Source organism: Ylistrum balloti, unplaced genomic scaffold, assembly GCF_031769215.1.
Source record: "Ylistrum balloti isolate Yb309-2 unplaced genomic scaffold, AGI_CSIRO_Ybal_v1 Utg370882, whole genome shotgun sequence".
NCBI lineage: Eukaryota > Metazoa > Mollusca > Bivalvia > Pectinida > Pectinidae > Ylistrum > Ylistrum balloti.
In genome coordinates this window covers 110,754-131,894 of record NW_026782502.1, presented here as the reverse complement: position 1 = coordinate 131,894, position 21,141 = coordinate 110,754, and the positions used below count along the sequence as shown (strand labels likewise).

General features: G+C 40.3%; 1 protein-coding gene across 1 annotated transcript; it reads left to right on the top strand.

The window, feature by feature from the left end:
- The first annotated feature begins 1,333 nt into the window (after nt 1-1,333).
- On the top strand, nt 1,334-20,369 carry LOC132559260 (uncharacterized). Its single transcript, XM_060223878.1, has 10 exons — nt 1,334-1,397; nt 3,279-3,608; nt 5,680-5,982; nt 6,576-6,887; nt 7,129-7,230; nt 8,372-8,411; nt 9,805-9,896; nt 10,909-11,085; nt 18,326-18,442; nt 19,318-20,369. Exons 1-10 carry the CDS (start codon nt 1,334-1,336, stop codon nt 20,367-20,369), a joined length of 2,589 nt encoding a protein of 862 aa, XP_060079861.1.
- Nucleotides 20,370-21,141: the final 772 nt, after the last annotated feature.

Sequence of the window (21,141 nt, the reverse complement as noted above, 5' to 3'; positions counted from 1 at the left end):
GTTCCCGCAACTTCTTATACATCTGGTGTTGATGAATGTCAAGACTCCAGCCTCTAAAAACTGATTGAAATAATAATGATACACAATTGTATGTGAACTACTCCAACAATGTTAGAGGTTTTACACAGCAAGAGATTATGACAGGTCACAGTTGGCGCAATAATGTCAGATAATGAAATGGCTGACCTGCGGCCTCTTATGTTACAGGAGTATATCAGACCTTAACCCAGGATTAGCTTTAAAGCATTAATGGACATAAACCATCATTTTCACGTAAATATTTCGGACTGCTGCCAACTCAATTTCATTCATTTTGACAATTAATACAATTTAAAAAATCAAATATTTACAATTAAGATATTATCTGAAAAGGAAATTAGAAAGGCTATTATTACAGTCATGTACCAGGTAAATAGTCATCAGAACTATTACCTGAAGTGAACTATTTAACATGTGTTCAGGTTTTTGCGAAGTTACTTAATTCATGCATTCTGATTGGACATGGTGTTTGTCACGTTCCTTCAGAGCACCTATATCTCTGTCGCATACAATGCCATAAAGTCTGTCAGCATTTCTGATACCTAGATGAAGCAGACTTAATTTGTGTACAAAATAACAGGCTTGAACCGTGATTCACATTTTGCCCGCCCAATACAAAGTACAAGTCTACAGCAAGTAAAATGGTAACACCTCCTGATTTTTCTAATGATGAATTTTATGAAATTCTTCAATTCTTCAATTTTCATGTTTTGTTTATCCTTGTTTACTAATTGGTTCTACAGAACTATGCTTGTTCGATCTTTGAACATTTTGAAAATATTAATTGATTGTGTTATCACTTCTAAGAAATTGAGGATGATTTTAGAGAAATGTGATATATCAATGGTATATATGTATTCAACTCCTTGATGGTACCTTCCATGTTATATTTGATGTTGAAAAAGTTCATGTTCGGTGCATGAACAACTCTCTTATCATAGTTATAGGAGGCTGAGGTGATCATGATGTATATTTCGATTATTACAGTGTTTCCTTGACAACAACATTAAGAAATTTAGGGTAGAAAGACAACTTTTATATTTATTATATGTTAAATATATATAATAGGAGGATGTCGTCTTTGAGGAAACTTTATTAAAAAGGTAGAGGTAGACACAAAAATTAGACTGGTAAGGTAAAAGGAAATATTTTTTATTTTACCTTAAACAACTTAATATTGCATGTAAACACTCATAGTGTAATGAGTAAGCTTAAAGCTAGGGTTTTTTTTTTGTTTCATTAAATTTTCTCATATTAAAGGCTGGTGTTTGCTGGAGGCTAGAACTACTCTATCATGGATACCGTGGTCAGTTTGATATGGCTGTTCTGCCTACTTATGTATCTGTTACCAAGTCAAGGTAAGTTAATTATCTTACACCATTTACAGATATAGAAGGGTTTTTGTATATACACATTATCTGTCTCTAAAGATTTTGTAAATATCAATTACCTGTCCACAAAGTCACCTGTATGTTCCATATACCTGTCTATAACAACCACCTGTATTTTTTAATCATATGTGTATAAAGATAACATGTAAGATCACATGTGTATACCAAATACCTGTCTAAATTGACCACCTGCATATATATCAATTACCTTTCAATAATGACTACCTGTCCTGTTTATACCATAAACCTAATTATAATGGACACTTGTGTATATACCAATAACCTCTCTATAATGGATACATGTGTATGTACCAATTACCTCTCTATAATGGCCACTTGTGTATATACCAATTACCTTTCTATAATGGACACATTTGTATGTACCAATTACCTCTCTATAATGGCCACTTGTGTATATACTAATAGCCTCTCTATAATGGCCACTTGTGTATATACCAATAACCTCCTGTAAAGGCCACTTGTGTATATACCAATTACCTCTCTATAATGGACACTTGGGTATATACTAATAACCTCTCTATAATGGACACTTGTGTATATACCAATTACCTCTCTATAATGGTCACATGTGTATATACTCATAACCTCTCTATAATTGACACTTTTGTATATACCAATAACCTCTCTATAATGGACACTTGTGTATATACCAATTACCTCTCTATAATGGACACTTGTGTATGTACCAATTACGTCTCTATAATGGCCACTTGTGTATATACCAATTTCATCTCTATAATGGACACTTTTGTATATACTAATAACCTCTCTGTAAAGGCCACTTGTGTATATACCAATTACCTCTGTATAATGGACATGTGTGTATACCAATTACCTCTCTATAATGGCCACTTGTGTATATACCAATTACCTCTCTGTAAAGGCCACTTGTATATACCAATAACCTCTCTATAATGGACACTTTTGTATATACCAATTACCTCTCTATAATGGCCACTTGTGTATATACCAATAACCTCTCTATAATGACCACCATTGTATATACCATTTACCTGTTTATATTGATTGCCTGTCTATAAAGATTACAATTTTCAGCCTTAAAACCACCTGTTTATACCAATTACCTGCCTATAAATGTGTTAAAAGTCTCAGTGTTTATACCTCTATATAAAGCCCATCTGTATGTAAGATCTCCTGTATTCGATTGAGAGATGTACATGAGTAGCTTAACTTGAAATGATTTTTGTGCCTATCGCCAGGCCCGGACTTAAACTTGGTATAAATCTATCTTAATATATCACATGTGTGGGGAAACCTACAATGTTTCACATGTTGGTTTGGTGACGGAGTTTGGTAACCCCCACACATACTTTTCTTCAGTGATTATAATAGTCTTACAAATTTCAATGTATTTGTTTTCCCTATCTTTTTATAAGAATAATGCCTTGCTGTATTTTTCATGTGTATCGTCATTATGTCTTTGTATTAATGTGTTTGTAAAATGCATTAAAAGTCACTATACAATGACCATCCTCTTTCCCATCATTTTTTTGGTTGTTTATGTGACAAGATAGAGGATGCATAGAGGATATTTTAAAAAATCTGGTTTGATTTTGAATTATATAAAGAGAAATTAGCTTTTAATAGAAATGTTCCAATATGTGATTATAAGATTTAAGATCTTATTTGTGAAGAAACCTCATGAAAATCCATTGAATTATTAGGCCATCTGTCAATAAAGGTCACTTCAGGTTCCGTATGTAATGCAATTCAGCCACCTGTGTATAAAGGCCTCCTGCTCCTATAAGTGGCCTCTATAGACAGGTTTGATTGTATATGATATTTTGACTTCTAATATGGTTTCAGCGGAACAGCCAGACATTTCAATACATCTATGTAAGATACCTTTGTTGAGATCAAGCTGGTCGCTGTGTTGTGCAACAAAAGACATTCACTCAGCAACTGTCACATTCTTCCACCAATCACCACAGAGTTCAGAGTTCACAGATGTAGCTGTTGTTAAACACAGTTGTGATAGAAATCCCAATGGCTACAATGTGACCTGTATTTCCAAGGCCAATGGTCATCGTGACCTTATTCTAACCATTCTCAACCCGGACTTGGAACAGGACATTGGAAGGTGGGGATGTAGATATTACGGGAAAACGTCATCCCTGGTGCTCCATGAGACTCAAGGTAAGTTCTGAATGTATAGTACTTTATCACATGATGTTACTTTGTTATTCACTGAGCCACACATGTAATATAGCTTATTGTAATGCCACTTTAAAAAAATTGTATGTCGTCACACATTCACATATGGCATTGTGACGTAACATATGGAGACCATCAATGTAGAATGGACATGGTTTCATGTTTGATGTAGAAATGTCCATTCTTTATAATATTTGCTTGAAAAGTTGAACATGTAAAAAATCAGAAGATTGTTACCTTTTTGATGTGTGAGTTATGAAACTTATCACAAACATTTTAGTTTAGCTTAACATAGGCTCACAAAATGAAAAATATTTATGGACTTCATAAATTCACATATCAAATGAAAACTGCCACAAGACCCTATATCAATCAGTGGCGATGTACTGTGTTGTTTGGTGATGATATCAGTAGATGTGATGTTTTTACCTGATAACCTATAGTCACCTTGATTGTTGGTACAGGAAGATAAAATTGTATTATCTAAAATTAGTAACGGGGATTACATAATCTAAAAGCTGATGCGAAAAGCAGCCAATATATGATAGTTCTGAGCACTGACATTGGTCGATGAGAAGATACCCCGGCCAACATAAGATAGTTCTGAACATTGTCGTTCGTCGATGAGAAGATACCCTGGCCAACATGATAGTTCTGAGCATTGACGTTCGTCGATGAGAAGATACCCCGGCCAACATATGATAGTTCTGAGCACTGACGTTGGTCGATGAGAAGATACCCCGGCCAACATATGATAGTTCTGAACACTGTCGTTCGTCGATGAGAAGATACCCCGGCCAACATATGATAGTTCTGAACACTGACGTTCGTCGATGAGAAGATACCCCGGCCAACATATGATAGTTCTGAGCACTGACGTTGGTCGATGAGAAGATACCCCGGCCAACATATGATAGTTCTGAGCACTGACGTTCGTCGATGAGAAGATACCCCGGCCAACATATGATAGTTCTAAACACTGACGTTCGTTGATGAGAAGATACCCCGGCCGACATATGATAGTTCTGAGCACTGACATTGGTCGATGAGAAGATACCCCGGCCAACATATGATAGTTATGAATACATATAAATATGAATTTTAAAGCATTTTAAGCACATCAATTTTGTATTGCTCAATATAAAAAAAGAGAAAAATAAGGTCTATACTATCAGTGCAAAGATCTCCTTTCCCACTTTTCGAACGATCCTTTTCAAACTTTTCAAACGTATCTTGAATGAATTTGTATTTTTGCATAATGGTATGTTTTCATACAACTGTATATGGATGAGGTACTGCCCTTGGTTTCATGTTATTTTTGCCTGGAGATCTTCAATAACAGTTTTCAGCAGACTTCTTTCAAACTCAGTAGGCTTAATTATTATGACATTAAGTTTTTCTGAATGGCAGTTTGATAAGGCTGTATTAGGAGGAGTTATTGCCACTTGTTTATCTTGTCTAGAGATTTTTACGTTTTCAATCAGTTTTTTTCAAATTTGGTAGGTTTAATCACTTGACATGAAATTGTTTTTATCTGTCAGCTTTTTACTAAAATTTATTGCTAGTCGTGAGCAAGTGCACAGATTTTCAGCAACTATGGTCAGAATGATCCTTAGAGAAAGGGAGCAAGTTTGTATAAGTATTGGTTCTCGGCCCTCAGGGTGGAGCCCTAATAGTAAAAATTCTCACGTCAATTTTGTATGAATGGTGGGTCTCTGCCCCCTGAGGCAAGAGGGACGGGGCTCAAGAGGTGAAATTCTTTAAAACCCTACTCCTGCTGTAGGAATGATTGAATTTTGCCCAATTTGGTCTGAAGTATTCTTGAGTGAAGGAAAATCAGTTCTGTATAAACAGCAGATCCCGGCTGTCTTGGTAGGGAAGGGTGTGGCCAAGTTGGGGAAAAGTAAACTCTTAAAATTCTTCGGTTTGACCACAAGGTCAGGACCAGATAGGGAAATTATTTCAGAAATTATTCATATTTTGATTCTTTGTTTAATGGCTGAATAGCTGAATTTAGCCAGGTGAGTGATGTAGTTTCCTTTCTCTTTTTCAGTTTTGCTCCAAGATGGAGGAGTCGTGTTGGCAAACAAATCCGAAAATGCACGACTGGATTTTCTGATACCAGAATTTAATACAGAACAAAACATTACTATATATAACCCAGAGGGAATTAAAATAGCAGCAATTACATCAGGGATGATTAACACAAACATTAACAAAATCAACTTGTCATTTGATGCACAGAATAGGATTGTCTCCCTTGTGTTACCAAACATAACTTTGTCAGAAAACGGGACTTATGTATGTGAAGTTAAATCCTCATTGAACAGATACGGAATCACTCTTGTGATACTTGGTAAGTAGGTCATCACTCTTGTAATACTTGTAAGTAGGTCACTGCTCTTGTAATACTTGGTAAGTAGGTCACTGCTCTTGTGATGCTTGGTAAGTAGGTCAGAGCTCTTGTAATACTTGGTAAGTAGGTCACCACTATTGTAATACTTGGTAAGTAGGTCAGAGCTCTTGTAATACTTGGTAAGTAGGTCACTGCTCTTGTAATACTTGGTAAGTAGGTCACCACTATCGTAATACTTGGTAAGTAGGTCAGAGCTCTTGTAATACTTGGTAAGTAGGTCACTGCTCTGTTAAAAATGAATCGAGAGGAATTTTCTCAAACATTTTCAACGTATTTCTGCAAAAGTTTTCTTTAAGAAAGCATCCCCAAAGCCTCAGTCAATTACATTAATCTAAAAATTGATCCTTAACTCTGCTATTGTTTCCCATGTGGAAAAAAATAGGTTTGTGATAATACTGAAGCAAAATGGTGTGTACAGTTTAGGGAATTATTCATTTTTTTTTCACTTTTCCTTGCTTTTTTTATTTTTTTTGTTAAAGATGTAATATTTGATGTTAATTATATAATTCATGCTTTCTTGTTTTCATTTACAGAAAAATTGGACAAACCAACCATAACACCATCAGATGTTACCTATGAATCCACATTGAAAAAGGTCACATTTGGCACTCTGACATGTACTGCAGAGAGGAAGTCTGTTGGTCCCTATTATTACACCCCTCAGATCAATATTCACTGGATTTATCCTCGTCAGGATGTTGGGTACAACATATCAATCAATGGAAGTGACCTGACCATCACTGGGGTCAGTTGTATTAGCAATAGGTCACAACCTATCTTCTGTGAGGCGAGAGAGAAGGGCGGCCCCTTATCTGATCGATCACACTTCTATCCACACAGTCTATGTAAGTCTCCAGCGTCAAAATAGAATATTTATCCTTCAATAAGCGGCAAAGGGGCGATTCCTTTACCTAAGACTGGTTGGTTGAGTTGTTACTGACCGGGGAATCAAAATAAACCCCCCTGACCCAAAAGTCATTTTTATGTTTTTATCCTACAGTGTGCTGATTTTAACCCATTACCTGACTGAGTATGATTATTCAAGGAGAAAACAGCCATCTGCATTCTTTGTTTTGGTTCTAACAGGTACATGGAACCAAGGCACAACAGTGTCTCCAGTGATCATTCAGGGTGGAGATAAAAACGACAGTGACCGCTCTCAGCTCATTGCTGTTGGTGTCATAGGATGTGAGTTGTTTTTTTGTATTTTTGACTACATCTATACCACAGGAACTAGAGAAAGTGTAGATATGTACAGTAGTGATTAAAGAATGTATCTTAATGCAATGTCTTCAAAGAATATTTCTTAAATTGTAAATCATGAGTGGCTGTGTATTGTTGCCATTAACACAGGAAAGACAGTATAATGAGTAATTTTTACTGCAATATGTTCTGTGCTTTTAATAATGATAAAATTTCCTGGTTATTTCTACTACAAAATGTTCTGTGCTTTTAATATGATAAAATCTCATGCAGAATTTTTACTGCAAAATGTTCTTTACTTTTAATGTTAATAAAATTTCCCTACGTCACTTTTTTACTGCAAAATGTTTTGTGCTTTTAATGATAATAAAATCTCCTTCTTAATTTTTACTGCAAAATGTTTTGTGCTTTTAATGATAATAAAATCTCCTACGTAATTTTTTACTGCGAAATGTTCTGTGCTTTTAATAGTTGTCTAAATCAGGAATTTAAGAATACAGGCTCAAATCTTATTCTAGATAACCTCACACAGTCACAACCTGGTGTTACCAAACCACACATAGATTTTCCTTTGATTTTTGAATGTTGATATCAGCCAATGTATTTTCAAATATGTGCAATCACTAATTTTTTTTTTTAAAGCAGCACCTATAAGTGGCTGGTTCAAATTGTCCTTTGTGTTCTCATCACTATTTCTCAGGGACTTCTGGATAAATCTATCTGTCTCAAATTTTCTGTGTAGACACTGATTGGTCTATTTTGTGTTTTGAGATGACTAAGTTGTTGACAGGTTGCTATCTTGAATTGCATCATTTAAAAAATGTCTTCATTTATATTTCTAAGAAATTAAACTTAATAAAACTTTAAATATTTAATAGAATATAAGAAATAAGTTCAAGTTGGTAATTATGTCATTTGATTAAATAATTAAATTTTATTCAATTAAGTTTAAACTCTGTATTACAAAAAGACTGAATATAGTGCATTTGTTTTCTCAAATTTATGACATAAAAATCAATACCTGCTCACAAGAGAAGATAACTCTGTATTACAAAAAGACAGAATACAGTACATTTGTATATTGTACTTCATCAGCATATCTTACTAATGTCTGTATATTTTTCAGGCCTGGGGTTTGCGATCTTTGCTGTAATGTTCTTTGCTGGGTAAGCTGATATTCTTAATTATGTAACAAAACCAAGCTGACTTTTTTATCTTAGTTATCACCATTCTGAGCTTGAAGATAAAAGTGTCGAATACAAACCACCAGACCAATATATAAGACTTTAGATCCTCTAATGATAATTTATCCCTACATATCGTATTATTGGCTCAGTTTTTAAACCTTGAAACATATATTATCCCATCCTCCATCAAAAATTGTTCACAGCAATTACAAAAACAAAGTGTACAGATCATGATAGAATTCAATGCAAAGATTTTGAAATATACAGAAGTGATGTAGCACATCTTTCATTCCCTGCGTATGGATAGGGTGATCTCAACCAGAAGGGAAAGATGATGAAGTTGACGAACATGAGGCTTGTTGCATGTGTTTGTATTTGAATGTGTTTCCCAATCGAGGGTTGATATCTCTCTATCTCACCAGCAACCCAGGAGTGATTATCTATTTCTTATCCTGCTGGCCTTCTTGGTGTTTTCTTCTTGCTTTGCCTGATATGAAAGATGAATCTAAATGACGTAGGAAGTGACTTCTACATATAGAAACCCACCCTGCCTACCCCCATCTCCCTCCACCCCACCCCACATCCCCATCCCCCCCCCCCCCCCCCCCACCTCACATCACACCCCCCCCCCCCCCCCCCCACCCCCACCCCACCCCCTCGCCTTGGAGGTTGAATATAGTTTGATCTCAACCCAAGGGGAAAGATGATTAAGTTAGCAAACACGAGACTACCAAGTGTTTGCAACTTCAACACCTTTTTCCATGGGCTGAAATCACCCTATCTCACCAACTTTGCAATGAATGATTATTTTTCTCTTACCCTGTTGGCTTCATTAGGTACTCATATGTGTTTTTGCTTGATATCTTGACGTGATTGAATTGTTGACGTGACGTCAGTGAATTGGTACTGTGACATCATCGTCTCAACCCTAGGGTGAGACAAGGAAATCTTGATCCAGTGTGAATTACATGTTCAGGGTTAGAGATAAAGAAACTCTACACCTGTAAATATTGTTGATTTACCTGTCCTGTGTAAGGGAATATTTTCTTCTACACTATATGGTTATGTAAGTTGTTCTTATTGTTGCAACTTGTTGTTAAGCAGCAATATGAATGGTAATTGAACTTTGACTTAGTTAACCTACATAAAGAGATTAGAAATTACTTTACTGTGGGTGGTGAAGTTGAAAGGCATGTGGACTGTCTTTCCATGGGGAAATACAGATTTCCCTTGGTATTTTTCTTTAGCAAAAATGTTATTTTAGTGTTCAAGCGCAAGAGGAAAATATATTTTTGTGTGGAACTCTTCTAAAAATAATTCACCTTAAGGTACATGTAACATATGTCCTTAAATAGAGCAATTCTTTTTCCAGGAAGGAGAAGGTGGGGCGGTGTTTAAGCTTCTGTTTCAGGAAGATTTGTCGGTGTTGTGGACGTACAATCTGTCGCAAGTGTACCAGGTTTGGTAAGTCAGAATATTAAGAAATTGTATGAGGATAGTCCTAAGTAGCTGAAAAAACTCAATAAAACCATTAAACTGAAAATGTGATTTTCCTTGAACAGCTGGGTCTCTGGAATCGTTATCGGAAGATAGATCCTCCGACCATTTGATTGGATGAATCCTATTTTGGCCCACAAAATATCTCTTTATTTATTTGATAGGGAATGAAAACATGCAAAAAGCCTTTAGTAACTCATCAATTAACAAGCATACACAAAAATTTCAAAAACTTTTTATCAGAAAAGAATTAACCATTAAAATAATGTGATTTCCTGTTCACCTGATTTCAAAGACTGCGAAAATTCATCGCTTTCTGTAGAAAATGTATTGTTTCATACATGCTGAAAAGTCAATATCTGTCATTAACACTATATGATATCACACTCCTGTTACAAAATATGATTATGTCTGTTGATCTTTGACTTAAGAGATGTTACTTGGCTTTACCGAGTCAAATACAAAACACAAGGTCTAATTTCAACTGGGGCCATTTTATAGTTGATTGTTTGTAAACTTATTGGGATTTATGTACAAACTTACAAAATAAGAAAATAGATAAATATTCCGCGCTGAGTTACTTCCCCTTACACCCTAAATACAATATGTACATGTTTGATATAATTAGGTATCTCACTGACCAGTATAGCAATAATTTGATTTCAATTATTCTTGCATGTTTATCAAAGTTCTTTTTAAACAATAAATAAACCACTTGAGCGAAGCCATGAAAAACGCAATTCATAATTATATACATTAAATACACTAATATGAATGTAATTGGTCAAATTGTATTTTCCTTTTGGTAGTAACTATTTTATAGCAGTTTTTGATAGCTCTTGGTACAAAGTCACATTTTTCTTACTTCAGTCTGTTTCAGTTCTGTCTAGTCTGTTTGTGATCAGATGTTGTCTTTTGTGCCAGACAGATCGACAGAATTTACAAATGGTAATTGGGCTATAACTTCTCCTGATTTCAGATGACGATGAATTCTACTCCGATTACATCAGTAATATGACTCGTGACGCGGATGATCCTTATTTCACAATGTCAAGAGACAGAGGAAGTAACTGGCGTGACCTACTGAATGTGTATTCTCCTGGAAATAATACAAATGTCACCCTCCCTCCTGCCCTTAGAGAGAGCCCCAATACGGGTGAGAGATTTATATAACTGTTCTTATAAAAACTATAAACTTTATTTATTTTACAACAATTGCGAAACAAGTTATTTCAAGTTATAGTAATCACTCTTGATGGCCTGGATGTAAGCGCGTGAGGGGTCTTATTGTGGGAGGAAACCTGAATACCAGGGGAAAACCCACATGGTCGGGTAGGTGACCCTTACCTTTTCATGTCCGTTTCAGGAGTCGAACCTCGGACAGCTAGATGAAAGGTGAGTGCGTTACCACTGCGCCACCCGACCACTGTTTTTGTTTACATTTTATATTCCCCACATACATAACAGTGTATACAGTATAGTAATCACTATGTGTGACCATCCATTTCATCCTCGATACTCCAGGGGTTATGCTCACTATCACTTTCTGTACCCCTGGAACCATCCTCGATACTCCAGAGGTTATGCTCACTATCACTTTCTGTACCCCTTGAACTATCCTCGATACTCCAGGGGTTATGCTCACTATCGCTCTCTGTACCTCTGGAACCATCCTCAATACTCCAGAGGTTACAATCACTTTTGCTCTCTGTACCCCTGGAACCATCCTCAATACTCCAGGGGTTACAATCATTTTCCCTCTCTGTATCCCTGGAATCATCCTCGATACGCCAGGGGTTATGCTCACTATCACTTTCTGTACCCCTTGAACCATCCTCGATACTCCAGGGGTTATGCTCACTATCACTCTCTGTACCCCTGGAACCATCCTCGATACTCCAGGATTTATGCTCACTATCACTCTCTGCACCCCTGGAACCATCCTCGATACTCCAGAGGTTATGCTCACTATCACTTTCTGTACCCCTTGAACTATCCTCGATACTCCAGGGGTTATGCTCACTATCGCTCTCTGCACCCCTGGAACCATCCTCGATACTCCAGGGGTTACGATCACTTTTGCTCTCTGCACCCCTGGAACCATCCTCGATACTCCAGGGGTTACAATCACTTTCCCTCTCGGTACCCCTGGAACCATCCTCGATACTCCAGGGGTTACAATCACTTTGACTCTCTGTATCCCTGGAACCATCCTCGATACTCCAGGGGTTACAATCATTTTCCCTCTCTGCACCCCTGGAACCATACTCGATACGCCAGGGGTTATGCTCACTATCACTCTCTGTACCCCTGGAAGCATCCTCGATACTCCAGGGGTTATGCTCACTATCGCTCTCTGCACCCCTGGAACCATCCTCGATACTCCAGAGGTTATGCTCACTATCACTTTCTGTACCCCTTGAACTATCCTCGATACTCCAGGGGTTATGCTCACTATCGCTCTCTGTACCTCTGGAACCATCCTCAATACTCCAGGGGTTACAATCACTTTTGCTCTCTGCACCCCTGGAACCATCTTCGATACTCCAGGGGTTACAATCACTTTCCCTCTCGGTACCCCTGGAACCATCCTCGATACTACAGGGGTTACGTTCACTTTCACTCTCTGTATCCCTGGAACCATCCTTGATACTCCAGGGGTTACAATCACTTTTGCTCCCTGCACCCCTGGAACCATTCTCGATACTCCAGGGGTTATGTTCACTTTCCCTCTCGGTACCCCTGGAACCATCCTCGATACGCCAGGGGTTATGCTCACTATCACTTTCTGTACCCCTGGAACCATCTTCGATACTCCAGGGGTTATGCTCACTATCACTCTCTGTACCCCTTGAACCATCCTCGATACTCCAGGGGTTATGCTCACTATCACTCTCTGTACCTCTGGAACTGTCCTCAATACTCTAGGGGTTACAATCACTTTTGCTCTCTGCACCCCTGGAACCATCCTCGATACTCCAGGGGTTACAATCACTTTCACTCTCTGTACCCCTGGAACCATCCTCGATACTGCAGAGGTGACAATCACTTTCACTCTCTGTACCCCTGGAACCATCCTCGATACTCCATGGGTTACAATCACTTACTCTCTCCGTTCCTCTGGAACGATCCTCGATACTCCAGGGGTTACAATCACTTTCACTCTCTGTACCCCTGGAACCATCCTCGATACTCCAGGGGTTATGCTCACTATCGCTCTCTGCACCCCTGGAACCATCCTCGATACTCCAGAGGTTATGCTCACTATCACTTTCTGTACCCCTTGAACTATCCTCGATACTCCAGGGGTTATGCTCACTATCGCTCTCTGTACCTCTGGAACCATCCTCAATACTCCAGGGGTTACAATCACTTTCACTCTCTGTATCCCTGGAACCATCCTCGATACTCCAGAGGTTACAATCACTTTCCCTCTCGGTACCCCTGGAACCATCCTCGATACTCCAGGGGTTACAATCACTTTCGATACTCTTACGTACTTTCACTCCCTGTATCCCTGGAACCATCCTCGATATTCCAGGGGTTACTCTCTCTGTACCCCTTTCACTCTCTGATGGAACCATCCTTGATACTCCAGGGGTTACAATCACTTTTGCTCTCTGCACCCATGGAACCATCCTCAATACTCCAGGGTTTACAATCACTTTTGCTCTCTGTACCCCTGGAACCATCCTCGATACTCCAGGGGTTACAATCATTTTCCCTCTCTGCACCCGTGGAACCATACTCAATACGCCAGGGGTTATGCTCACTATCACTTTCTGTACCCCTGGAACCATCTTCGATACTCCAGGGGTTATGCTCACTATCGCTCTCTGCACCCCTGGAACCATCCTCGATACTCCAGAGGTTATGCTCACTATCACTTTCTGTACCCCTTGAACTATCCTCGATACTCCAGGGGTTATGCTCACTATCGCTCTCTGTACCTCTGGAACCATCCTCAATACTCCAGGGGTTACAATCACTTTCCCTCTCGGTACCCCTGGAACCATCCTCGATACTACAGGGGTTACAATCACTTTCCCTCTCGGTACCCCTGGAATCATCTTCAATCCTCCAGGGGTTACAATCACTTTTGCTCTCTGCACCCATGGAACCATCCTCAATACTCCAGGGTTTACAATCACTTTTGCTCTCTGTACCCCTGGAACCATCCTCGATACTCCAGGGGTTATGCTCACTATCACTCTCTGTACCCCTGGAACCATCTTCGATACTCCAGGGGTTATGCTCACTATCACTCTCTGTACCCCTTGAACCATCCTCGATACTCCAGGGGTTATGCTCACTATCGCTCTCTGTACCTCTGGAACCGTCCTCAATACTCTAGGGGTTACAATCACTTTTGCTCTCTACACCCCTGGAACCATCCTCAATACTCCAGGGGTTACAATCACTTTTGCTCTCTGCACCCCTGGAACCATCCTCGATACTCCAGGGGTTACAATCACTTTCATTCTCTGTGCCCCTGGAACCATCCTCGATACTACAGGGGTTACGATCACTTTCGCTCTCTACAACCCCTGGAACCATCCTCGATACTCCAGGGGTTACAATCATTTTCCCTCTCTGCATCCCTGGAACCATACTCGATACGCCAGGGGTTATGCTCACTATCGCTCTCTGTACCCCTGGAACCATCCTCGATACTCCAGGGGTTACAATCACTTTCACTCTCTGTACCCCTGGAACCATCCTCGATACTCCAGGGGTTACAATCACTTTCACTCTCTGTACCCCTGGAACCATCCTCGATACTCCAGGGGTTATGCTCACTATTACTCTCTGTACCCCTGGAACCATCCTAAATACTTCAGGGATTACAATCACTTTTGCTCTCTGCACCCCTGGAACCATCCTCGATACTCCAGGGGTTACAATCACTTTCCCTCTCTGTACCCCTGGAACCATCCTCGATACTCCAGGGGTTACATCACATTCCCTCTCTGTACCCCTGGAACCATCCTCGATACTCCAGGGGTTATGCAATCACTTCACTTGCTCTCTGCACCCCTGGAACCATCCTCGATACTCCAGGGGTTACAATCACTTTCCGCTCTCCGCACGCCGGGACCCATCCTCGATTCTCGAGGGGTTACAGTCACTTTAGCTAAGTGCACCCCTGGAACCATCCTCGATACTCCAGGGGTTATGCTCATTTCACTTTCTGTACCCCTCACTCTCTGTACCCCTGGAACCATCCTCGATACTCCAGGGGTTATGCTCACTATTGACTCTCTGTACCCCTGGAACCATCCTCGATACTCCAGGGCTTACATCACGTTCACTCTCTGTACCCCTGGAACCATCCTCGATACTCCAGGGCTTACATCACGTTCACGCTCTGTACCCCTACAACCATCCTCGATACTCCAGGGGTTACAACTCTCTTATGCTTCTTTCCTCTCTCGGTACCCCTGAAACCATCCTCGATACTACAGGGGTTACGTTCACTTTCACTCTCAGTATCCCTGGAACCATCCTCAATACTCCAGGGGTTACAATCACTTTTGCTCCCTGCACCCCTGGAACCATCCTCGATACTACAGGGGTTACAATCACTTTCCCTCTCGGTACCCCTGGAACCATCCTCGATACTACAGGGGTTACGTTCACTTTCACTCTCTGTATCCCTGGAACCATCCTCGATACTCCAGGGGTTACAATCACTTTTGCTCTCTGTACCCCTGGAACCATCCTCGATACTCCATGGGTTAAACTCACTTTCCCTCTCGGTAACCCTGGAACCATCCTCGATACTCCAGGGGTTATGTCACTTTCTGTACCCCTTCGGGGGTTATGCTCACCCCTGGAACTCTACTGGGGTTATGCAATCACTTTCTCTCCCCTGGAACCATCCTCCATCCTTGATACTCCAGGGGTTACAATCACTTTCACTCTCTGTACCCCTGGAACCATCCTCGATACTCCAGGGGTTACAATCACTTTCACTCTCTGTACCCCTGGAACCATCCTCGATACTCCAGGGGTTACAATCACTTTCCCTCTCGGTACCCCTGGAACCATCCTCGATACTCCAGGGGTTATGCTCACTATCACTCTCTGTACCCCTGGAACCATCCTCGATACTCCAGGGGTTATGCTCACTATCACTCTCTGTACCCCTGGAACCATCCTCGATACTCCAGGGGTTATGCTCACTATCACTCTCTGTACCCCTTGAACCATAATCTCGATACTCCAGGGGTTATGCTCACTATCGCTCTCTGTACCCCTGGAACCATCCTCAATACTCCAGGGGTTACAATCACTTTCGCTCTCTGTACCCCTGGAACCATCCTCGATAATCTAGGGATTATAATCACTTTTGCTCTCTGCACCCCTGGAACCATCCTCGGGGTTATACTTTCCCTCTCTGTACCCCTGGAACCAGGGGGTTACATTCACTTTCACTCTCTGTATCCCTGGAACCATCCTAGATACTCCAGGGGTTACAATCACTTTCACTCTCTGTACCCCTGGAACCATCCTCGATACTCCAGGGGTTACAATCACTTTCCCTCTCAGTACCCCTGGAACCATCCTCGATACGCCAGGGGTTATGCTCACTATCACTTTCTGTACCCCTGGAACCATCTTCGATACTCCAGGGGTTATGCTCACTATCACTCTCTGTACCCCTGGAAGCATCCTCGATACTCCAGGGGTTATGCTCACTATCACTCTCTGCACCCCTGGAACCATCCTCAATACTCCAGGGGTTACAATCACTTTTGCTCTCTGCACCCCTGGAACCATCCTCAATACTCCAGGGGTTACAATCACTTTTGCTCTCTGCACCCCTGGAACCATCCTCGATACTCCAGGGGTTACAATCACTTTCCCTCTCGGTACCCCTGGAACCATCCTCGATACTACAGGGGTTACGTTCACTTTCACTCTCTGTATCCCTGGAACCATCCTCGATACTCCAGAGGTTACAATCACTTTTGCTCTCTGCACCCCTGGAACCATCCTCGATACTCCAGGGGTTACAATCGCTTTCCCTCTCAGTACCCCTGGAACCATCCTCGATACTCCAGGGGTTACAGTCACTTTCCCTCTCGGTACCCCTGGAACCATCCTCGATACTCCAGGGGTTACAATCACTTTCCCTCTCGGTACCACTGGAACCATCCTTGATACTACAGGGGTTATGTTCAGTTTCACTCTCTGTATCCCTGGAACCATCCTCGATACTCCAGGGGTTACAATCACTTTTGCTCTCTGCACCCCTGGAACCATCCTCAATACTCCAGGGGTTACAATCACTTTTGCTCTCTGTACCCCTGGAACCATCCTCGATACTCCAGGGGTTACAATCATTTTCCCTCTCTGCACCCCTGGAACCATCCTCGATACGCCAGGGGTTATGCTCACAATCACTTTCTGTACCCCTGGAACCATCTTCGATACTCCAGAGGTTACAATCACTTTTGCTCTCTGCACCCGTGGAACCATCCTCGATACTCCAGGGGTATAAGAAAGAAGAGTCGCTATTGGCCTACTGGGATTCAGCAGTTGATGTTCCTCTTGTTTATTTGTTTACTACTTTTGGAAGAAACCTCTGTATACCACTATAAGCATCCTGCTGAAGCCTTGAAGATGAATCTAAACACACATATGAACTAATCAGGATGTCGGTTCTTCAGATTTTTTTTTTTTTTTTTTCCGGTTATACTGCTCCATAGAAAAATCTTGGAAGGATCTTTCAAAAACTATCACAAGATTATCTATATGTTATTTGATAGTGTACACTTAGCCACATATTGATTCAACAAAGCAAATAAAGGAAAAGACGAGAAAAAATCTTACTTCTTAAGAACCAATAAACATCATACATTGGTGGGCACTTCGATATCTCAGGGTTTACTTGTTTCTTCATGTAATAGCTGCACAGAGGAAAATGTTCTCATAATGTGTAAGTCCAACACTAAACCCAAAAATAAATATTTTTCTATTAGAAAAAAAAAAACCATACAGCTGCACAGAGGAAAATTTTCTGGCAATGTGTAAGTCCAACACTAAACCCAAAAATAAATATTTTTCTATTAGAAAAAAAACATACAGCTGCACAGAGGAAAATTTTCTGGCAATGTGTAAGTCCAACACTAAACCCAAAAATAAATATTTTTCTATTAGAAAAAAAAACATACAGCTGCACAGAGGAAAATTTTCTGGCAATGTGTAAGTCCAACACTAAACCCAAAAATAAATATCTTTTCTATTAGAAAAACCATGCAAGCATTCACATTATGCTCCAAATATTGTTAGGCGTCTTGCATAGGGATGCTTTGACCTCTGGTTCAGAGTCATTCAACCGTAACAAAACTAACATTTACATCTGATTTAAATTTGTCGTCTGATTTTAGATGAGAATGAGAACGAAGAAGGAGGTCCTCAGGCAGCAGCTGTAGCAGCAAGTGATGTTGTGGTGACAGGGGCGGAGGGAGTTGACCGGAGTGTGCTTATCAAGGAAGTCGAACATGGTGAGTGTATGAATCTCTTAAAGTGGTAGTGACAGGGGCGGAGGGAGTTGACCGGAGTGTGCTTATCAAAGAAGTCGATTATGGTGAGTGTATGAATCTCTTAAAGTGGTAGTGACAGGGGCGGAGAGAGTTGACCGGAGTGTGCTTATCAAGGAAGTCGAACATGGTGAGTGTATGAATCTCTTAAAGTGGTAGTGACAGGGGCGGAGAGAGTTGACCGGAGTGTGCTTATCAAGGAAGTCGAACATGGTGAGTGTATGAATCTCTTAAAGTGGTAGTGACAGGGGCGGAGGGAGTTGACCGGAGTGTGCTTATCAAGGAAGTCGAACATGGTGAGTGTATGAATCTCTTAAAGTGGTAGTGACAGGGGCGGAGAGAGTTGACCGGAGTGTGCTTATCAAGGAAGTCGAACATGGTGAGTGTATGAATCTCTTAAAGTGGTAGTGACAGGGGCGGAGGGAGTTGACCGGAGTGTGCTTATCAAGGAAGTCGAACATGGTGAGTGTATGAATCTCTTAAAGTGGTAGTGACAGGGGTGGTGGGGGTTGACCACTGTGTACTTATGAAGGAAGTTGAATGTGATGTCCACTTTAAGAATCTCGTAAAGTGGCAATGAGGGGGTGGTGGGGGTTGACCACAGTTTATTACTGTAGGAGGAAACCTGAGTACCCGGGGAAAACCCATATGGTCGGGCAGGTGACCACATACCTTTCCATGTCTGGGAATTGAACCCCGGACAGGAAGGTGAAAGGGAATGTGTTACCTCTGTACCATCCATCCTACCCTTGCGATACTTCATTGTGGATATTTTAAACACTAGTATGTATTTCTAGGTCTGTTCTCTTTCATTAACACTCTGTACATTTTATTTTAAGGTCTCAAGGAGCTGCGTAAGACACTACACAACGCTCAGACACAGGTACAAGTGAGTCGAGAAAACCTGGTGCAGAACCTTTTTGACATCTACACAGATCCAATGATCGTTGACTCCTACCTACATGTCAAGATGGTGGATGAACAAGGATCTGATTGGGGAGGTGTGAGTCGTGACTGTTTCACATCATTCTGGAATGAAGTATCCGAGGACTTTTTCCGCGGTAGCTCTGTGATCATTCCCTATCTCCCACCACATAGACTCGAGGAAGAATATAAATTCCGTTTGCTGGGTCGTATACTTGCTCACAGCACGGCCATTCTCGGATACATTCCAGTACCTCTGTGTAAGTCTGTTGTCATGGTAACCATACTAGACACAACCACTATTGATGAGAGCACACTTATGGAGGATTTTTTGTTATTTATAGATCAGACCGATGCCAGAATTGTTAGGAAAGCTCTGACAGATTTTGAATCACTATCGGATGAAGATCGGGATAATCTGCAAGATTTGTTCACTAGGTTTGACATGGGGTGTTTGATTCAGGCGTCCACATTCAGAGAACATTTTCTAAAAATGGCCAGAAGTGAGCTTTGTATAAAACCGCGATCACTGTGCCTACTGATTCGAGAGGGAATTCCAGAAATTCACTATGAAAGGTTCTGGAGTCAGTTGACTCTCGATCATCTGCAAATTCTCAATGACAGACTCAAACCAACTGCTGAAAAAATCATTGCATGCCTTCGCCCAGATGAATCTGAATTGAATTCTCGAACAGAGAAAGTGTATGGATATTTTGTAGATCTGATCTCAAACCTCACTCAAGATGAACTTGAGATATTGCTTCAATTTATCACAGGTCAGGTGTGTGTGCCTCGTCGCAGTATTACTGTCAACTTCTCCGATCTCTCCGGCATAGAGAGACGTCCAATTGCTCACACCTGTAGCTTCTCCATAGAACTTCCAAGCACGTATGAATCTTACGAGGAATTTGAAACAGAGTTTAGAATGTTCCTTCAGTCAGACATCATCAGATTTGATATCCAGTGACACAGATTTTAAATCTAATAAATGTTATCAATTTTTTTCTGATGGTAAAGATTTTACCAAAATAGATGTATGATACAGGAGGAAATGTTTTACTCCTTTGCCAACAGAGCAAAACTTAAAGGTTGACTAAACTGTAATGTTAATTGTTAGCTCTGATGTTGGTACAGGTGTGAAAATGAAGAGTTACACATCAAGGCAGAATGAAAAAAAAATATTCCATGGAAGTCACAAGACAGACTCAGGAATTTTCTGTTAATTTCATTTTTTAGTTCCTGTTTTTTTCTAAATTTTATTTCGTCCTTGTAAATACCAGGTAGCACAAAATATAAGCTCTTGAAAATAGCAACCTTTACAAAATCATTTTATTACGGTACAGTGACAATGGGGTCAAATTTAATTAATTAAATAACCTTTATATTCACTCACAATACCTAAATAGTCCTTGATTGCTTATCTCTGTCCATGTCAAAGAGACTTCCACAAGCTTTTTTACCATGAAGGTATCATTTGACACATTACACTATCACCATGGTTACCTATCTCATATTTACTTCTTGGTTTTATTGATGTATCTCCATATATCTGATATATATAAATATATATATATATATAATATAAACAGTTACTCACTTAACAAAATTGTGAGACAGATTTTTTATCTTAAATGTTTGTTAGTTTACAGGCATGGTTTTTGATTCCTCCAAGCAGAGTTTCGTTCTTATCCAGTTATAAGCCTATTGCCATTAATACATCTATTGTTGATATGTTGAGT